The sequence below is a fragment of the Vigna umbellata genome, chromosome 2 (assembly GCF_029865625.1).
Source record: "Vigna umbellata cultivar VRB3 chromosome 2, Vumbellata_1.0, whole genome shotgun sequence".
In the NCBI taxonomy this organism is placed as follows: domain Eukaryota; kingdom Viridiplantae; phylum Streptophyta; class Magnoliopsida; order Fabales; family Fabaceae; genus Vigna; species Vigna umbellata.
Window position 1 is genome coordinate 41540155 of NC_142166.1, and position 6613 is coordinate 41546767.

The 6613-nt window shown below is 39.4% G+C and overlaps 1 protein-coding gene across 2 annotated transcripts; it reads left to right on the forward strand.

Moving 5' to 3' along the window:
- LOC124845437 (oxysterol-binding protein-related protein 1C-like) lies at positions 1–6613 on the forward strand. Of its 2 annotated transcripts, none has more exons than XM_088106887.1 (10): positions 1–1214; positions 1296–1652; positions 2507–2606; positions 2907–3352; positions 3550–3705; positions 4562–4729; positions 4799–4939; positions 5186–5416; positions 5713–5826; positions 6263–6613. In XM_088106887.1, exons 1-10 carry the CDS (start codon positions 759–761, stop codon positions 6449–6451), a joined length of 2358 nt encoding a protein of 785 aa, XP_087963013.1. In that variant the 5' UTR covers positions 1–758; the 3' UTR covers positions 6452–6613. The 2 variants fall into 2 exon arrangements, with proteins under 2 accessions (XP_087963013.1, XP_087963012.1); XM_088106886.1 differs by having other exon boundaries at positions 10–1214; positions 2904–3352.

Sequence of the window (6613 nt, forward strand, 5' to 3'; positions counted from 1 at the left end):
GCAAGCCATACTCCTTTACTCCAACGCATTTTTTCCACTCATCAACTTCCACAAATCCTTCTGTCAATGTCCACGTGTCAGCCGCAGATGAAGCCGGCGGCATCTTATCCCCTGTATCCTCGTTGCAGACAATCATTACCCCTGGATCCAGAGGGAAAAGGTGTTTGAGAAGAGTCAATCATGATCGCAGATCACACCTCTCAACCAACCTCCTCATAATATTTAAAAACTTTAGCCAAGGCATCCAATTCCAAGACCAGCGGTTTTTCGTCTCTCTCTATCTCTCTACATATCCTGCTGCCACCTCATCTCACCGGGAAAAACCCTTCTCTCTTTCATTACTCATCTCCCACCTTAACTTCTCCATTCAGAAACATATCACTTAACTTCTCCAATATTCATCACTCTTCATTTATTTAATATTCTAATTCTGATTCCAATATTCTAATCCTCACTTTCACCTTGCCTCTTCATTTCACACTTCACATATTTCTTTTATTCATTTATATTTTTTATTTATATTATTATTATTATTATTTTTTTTATTACTATTATTATTTCACTATTTTACTTCTAATCTCCTCATAACCGTTTTTATCTTCCTCTTGCCTCAAGCAAATTACTTCACCCCTTTCTACTACTGATTGCCTAATCGCCCTTAGTATGAACCTCCACCCAATCCGTACCGCTGTCGTCCACCGCCGCAGCCGCCATCTGAGAACGCTTTCGCCGCAGTGATATCGATATTAATCTTCTACATGCATCCTTTCTGCTGCGTGTCCGCCATTTCCGACCAGGCATCGCCAGTGAAACCCTCCTTCACGGACTTCCCTATGCCGCCTCTCCCTGCCGCCGCCGCCGTGAGATCCGATTCGGCTCCTCGGCACAGCCACAAGCACAGCCACAGCCACAGCGGGAGTCAGCGGGAGCAGCCTGTGGACGTGAAGATCAACGACCTCGTTGGCAACGGAATCTCCGGAGTACTGTACAAATGGGTGAATTACGGCAAAGGATGGCGACCGCGATGGTTTGTACTCCAAGACGGCGTTCTCTCCTACTATAAGATTCACGGACCAGATAAGATCGTCGTGAATCCCGAAACCGAGAAAGGCTCCATGGTTATCGGTGAAGAATCCATGCGCAGGATCACTCGCAACCGCAATTCCTATCCCTGCCAGCACGTGCGAAAGCCGTTCGGGGAAATCCATCTCAAGGCAGGACCTAGCTCTACTCCTCCCTTACTTAATTTCAATTATTAGGGATTTCGACGAGATTTATTTGCCTTGAGTTTGCAGGTTTCGACTATTCGCGAGAGCAAATCGGATGACAAGCGCTTTTCGGTCTTCACGGGAACGAAGAGGCTCCACCTGAGGGCGGATACGCATGAAGATCGCGTGTCGTGGACGGAGGCGTTGCAGGCGGTGAAGGACATGTTCCCACGGATGTCGAACAGCGAGTTGATGGCTCCGCTGGACAATGTAACTGTTTCGACGGAGAAACTGAGACTTCGGCTAATGGAAGAGGGAGTGAGCGAGGGGACTATTCAGGACAGTGAGCAAATCATGAGGACTGAGTTTGCGGCGCTGCAAAGCCAGCTTGTGCTGCTTAAGCAGAAGCACTCAATTCTCATCGACACTCTGCGCCAATTGGAGGTACGTCTAATCAAAACTCCAATACTTCGTAACAATTCAAAGTAGTGCAGTCGAAAGTTGAATACCATAAATTGGGTGTACGATATACAAAGTAAATATTGTGTACTCTATCGCTTCGGAATGTGAATCTATTCTCCGTAACATAGTTAGTTGAGGTTGTGTAATTTGTTATCGTATTATCTCCAAAGTATAAATATTTGATCGGAGAAGTAGGTTATGGTTAGTCGGTAGTGTATATGAAAGTTTCAAAGATCTTTTCGCTGTTCTGTGACTTTTACTGACCTTGTTATGCATACCAGAATCCTGGCGTAAATTTATACCTTCAACTTACTAACTTACTACATATACGTTCAATATGAACGCTCCTTGAATAGATTTGTACGAGCTGTAGTGAGTTACCCTCTCGAGATATATGCATGCATCTCGTGTTCATTTTTCTTTCTCTTAATACAATTTAAAATGAGGCTGTTACAAATTTTAAAGTGTTCTGAACTGACTAGATATATATGAATGGATTAAGGTTTTGGGTCCTGCAAGTAGCCTTCGTGAATGTAAACATAGTTTCTTTTAAGAAAATGTGACCCGGAATTATATTGTGTCATGGGTGAAGAACTGGGTAGGTTCTTCACAGGATGAATGCTTTTATTCACATATTTTCTAATTAAGTCTATCAAATAATGCATTATAAGGGGTTGCAGTTATCAATTTAAGTCCATTAAGTTATTCACTGTTTCTGTGCTGTTTAACAAAATTGTTTCATTTGCAATTTGAATTTGCACATGGATGGTTTATTTTTATACATCTTTTATCTTCACGTGTATTAGTAAACTTTAGTCTATGTTGTATTATTGTAGACAGAAAAGGTTGATCTGGAGAATACAGTAGTTGATGAGAGCCAAAGACAGTGGAATGATGAAGAGGCTTCCTCAAGATTAGCGCAAGAAAAATTTAGTGGTAAGACTTCTCCATTTGCAGCACGTTTGTGTAGATGTCTCATTGTTCTAGTGATGCATTTTCTTCAAACATGAATTATTTATGTCTACTATCTCTATCTATCTATGATACAAGATGCCCCCTCCTTTCCATTGCTTTTTTCTAAATTCTCCCCATCGCTCGCTCTCTCTAAAGTTTTATCAAATAGTTGTTTATAAATTAACGAATTGTAGTGCATATTTCTCATACCTGCTAACCAATTGTTATGCCCTAACTAAGCCTTTTATACTTTTATTTGTTTTCCTATTTTTAATTTAGAAGGAACAGGAAGTGAATCTGAAGATGACAATGATCGAAATGATGCTGCTGAGGAAGAAACTGACGATGATGACAATGCCTTTTTTGATACTCGTGATATTCTGTCGTCCAGTTCTTTTAAAAGTAATGGGTCTGATTATAGAATGTCATCCTTCTCTTCAGATGATGAAGGGTTCTATGCATTTGAATCAGAGGATGACATAGATCCTTCGATTAGATATGTTGGAACCAATTACCCTCATGTTAAACGGCGTAAGAAATTGCCAGACCCTGTAGAAAAAGAGAAAGGAGTCAGTCTGTGGTCAATGATTAAGGATAATATAGGGAAGGATCTAACAAAAGTTTGCCTTCCTGTTTATTTTAACGAGCCTCTTTCCTCCCTACAAAAGTGTTTTGAGGAAATGGAGTACTCATATCTCTTGGACCAAGCATATGAATGGGGAAGAAGGGTAAGTCCGAATCTGACTAACTGATCTCTATTTCTCTGTACTATTAAGGCAAATCTGAGTGCTTAAATATAATTGTTTCATTTGATATGAGAAAATTTTCAGGGTTGTGTTGAGTTCGATTTTCTTGGTTTTGGCTAGTTCAATGCAATATTGGGCGCATTTTGATCACTTTTAACCAATTGGAAATGCCATGCCAGGGTAATAGCCTCATGAGGATTCTCTATGTTGCGGCTTTTGCTGTATCTGGCTATGCTGCAACAGAAGGAAGAATTTGCAAACCATTTAATCCATTACTTGGGGAAACATATGAGGCTCACTATCCGGATAAAGGCCTTCGGTTTTTCTCAGAGAAGGTATGATCTAATCTTCTGCCGTAAAGTGATTAACAAATTACCCATTTTTAACTTAAGCAAAGTTATCTAATAGGAACTTGGGTGTTTTGGGATGACTAATAAGTCGTACGTTGGGTAGCACGGGATGCTCCCGTGTAGTATTTGAGTTCTTGATTCTTCTCCCTTAATAGTTAGCTTTTGAGGATGAATTTCTCTTCTTGAGCACTTATAATTGGCATAAAAGGTAGACCGTGTCTTAGAAAGGGCTACCTATAAAGGGTCCACATGGGTTTTGACCAAAGGAAGTTGAGTGAAGTGTCGTACCTGAAAGTTCCAATCACATAAGCTTTTAGGGGCGGCGCTATGATAGGAACTTGGGTATATGGGGTGTCTAACAAGTCCCACAATCGACTTGGGTATTTAAGTTAGCTTTTGATGGCAAGTTTCCAAGTACTTGGGTAGTTATTTGCATAAAACCACGATAATTTCTATTCTCCCTTTAGCATTCCTTTATATTCCAACCCAATTTACATATTTGTTAAGTGGGTCCAGCAAAGTATCAAACATGATAATTACTGTGTGTACATTTTTCCCTTTTTGTGGTCTTAATCATAGTTATTTGAATGGTTTAGTTGATGAAATTGTATGTACCAACCACTCATTTGAATTTCTTTCAGACAATGGCTTTGAATTAAGAAAGGATCAGCTTTCCCCATACGGAGTACCATAATTTTAAAAACTGCATCATTTATTTCATGAATAAATCCTATGAGTACAATGCAATTTAGATTTTGGTGTCCGACAAAAGGGACACACTTGGGATTTTTTTAATTTAAGTCACCTATTATAAATTTTTAATATTTCTGCTTCCCCTCAGGTCAGTCATCACCCTATGATTGTAGCATGTCACTGTGAGGGTACAGGTTGGAAATTTTGGGGAGATAGCAACCTAAAGAGCAAATTTTGGGGGCGATCAATTCAGCTTGACCCTGTTGGTATTTTGACTTTGGAATTTGATGATGGGGAAGTTTTCCAGTGGAGTAAGGTATATATATTATCTGGTTCAACTGCTATCCTGCTCTGGTTCTAGTTCTGAACGGACTTGTTCTTTCAGGTTACTACATCAATATACAATCTCATATTGGGAAAACTATACTGTGATCACTATGGGACAATGCGTATACAGGGAAACCAAGAGTACTCGTGTAAACTGAAATTCAAGGAACAATCTATAATTGATCGAAATCCTCACCAGGTGCTCCATATCTGTTGCATGGATTCTATTTTTTCACATTTAACATATGCTTTAGCTTTGGTATTAAATTTTCATTCCTCTTTGGTTTGTATAAAACCTAGTTGTCTTACCAGTACGGTCATTTTTCTTTAAGGAAAATAGTGAGGTCTTGGTTATTAACTGGACTTTTCATCTATCCTCTCACTATAGATATATGAAACTTTTTGCAGAGGGTTGTCTCTCATTGTGATTTATCTGTTTCTCTAGGTTCATGGTATCATTCAAGATAGGAACGGAAAAACTGTATCAACTTTGTTTGGAAAATGGGATGAAAGCATGTATTACGTTAATGGAGACTACACCGGGAAAGGGAAAGGTCATGAATCTTTGTCAGATGCCCGTTTGCTCTGGAAGCGAAGCAAGGCTCCCAAGATTCCCACTAGATATAACTTCACTCGCTTTGCCATCACACTAAACGAACTGACCCCTGGTTTGAAGGTCTGTTTTGTTTACCACACTCTCTTTTTATGTTACCACTCTTTGTACTAATCCAGGAAAAACACTGTATTATTTCGCTGCTAGTAGTGCTTAGTTGTGTATGCTTTAACTGGAGTTCACTTGGTTTTTTCAATAACAAGGGAAACTAACTTTTTCTCTACAAACACGAAGTATGACCAAGAGAAGGAACAAAATAGTCCCATATCTCACTGTGCACATTGTTGTGTATCTGTGTTTGTTTGTGTTTTTTTCGTTTGTTAGACATTGATTGTTAGTTTACCTTTGGTTTTATAAAGGAGAAGTTGCCACCTACAGATTCAAGGTTAAGGCCAGACCAAAGGTATTTGGAAAATGGGGAGTATGACATGGCAAATTCAGAAAAGTTACGGCTAGAGCAGCGGCAGCGCCAGGTGCCAACTTCATTTTACCTACTGTAACATTTGGTTTTATGGTTTCACCTGCAGCCTCGTAATTAGAGGGATCTCGTTAGTTTTCTTTTTATGATTCTAACACCCTTTGTGAAAGAGTTCAAGTAGGTTGTGTTCAACTTGTTTTTAGTTGTCCTGAGTGCAGAACAATTTTTCTATTTTTTTTTTTCAATCATTTGTTTCCTTCTTTTTTCTAGTTTAGGCAAGAACTCTTCGTAAGAAATTATCAAACAAGAGATTAAGAGGGGGTCAGTTTACCATTTTTGCTAGTTTTGAGTATACCTCCTCAATCAGCTCCAAATCACATGTTCATTATTGTCAAGTTGCCTTTGTGGGCAGGAAATTGGAGTAAACGAAAGGCTATAAGATATTATGATATCCTTATTTGGTAGTGATTGATTGTTTGAATGTGATTCAGGCTCGGAAGATGCAAGAGAGTGGTTGGAAACCACGGTGGTTTGCGAAGGATAAGGCGAGCGGGACATACCGTTACGTAGGAGGATACTGGGAGTCCCGACAAAGAGGAATCTGGGACTCCTGCCCTGACATCTTTGGCCAAATTCCTTCTTCCGATCATATTTCTGACGAAGGTCAAATTACATTTTAGTTCTTCATTTTTTTCCTCTTTTTCTTCCCAATTTTTTTACTGATGGGTGTCTAATTTCTGCGAGCCAGTTCGCTGTCATGTGCACCCATGAAAAATTCATGTAACCCAATCAGATGAAAATATGAGCCAGTAATAATGTAATTCTTTTTTTATTTTCAGAAA

Excerpts from the sequence above, each read along its gene's own strand:
- LOC124845437 (XM_088106886.1), top strand. The coding sequence starts at position 759 with ATGCATCCTTTCTGCTGCGTGTCCGCCATTTCCGACCAGGCATCGCCA. Across the intron at positions 1,215-1,295 it reads TCGGGGAAATCCATCTCAAG|GTTTCGACTATTCGCGAGAG; the intron begins GCAGGACCTAGC and ends TTGAGTTTGCAG. Across the intron at positions 4,730-4,798 it reads AAGTTTTCCAGTGGAGTAAG|GTTACTACATCAATATACAA; the intron begins GTATATATATTA and ends TTGTTCTTTCAG.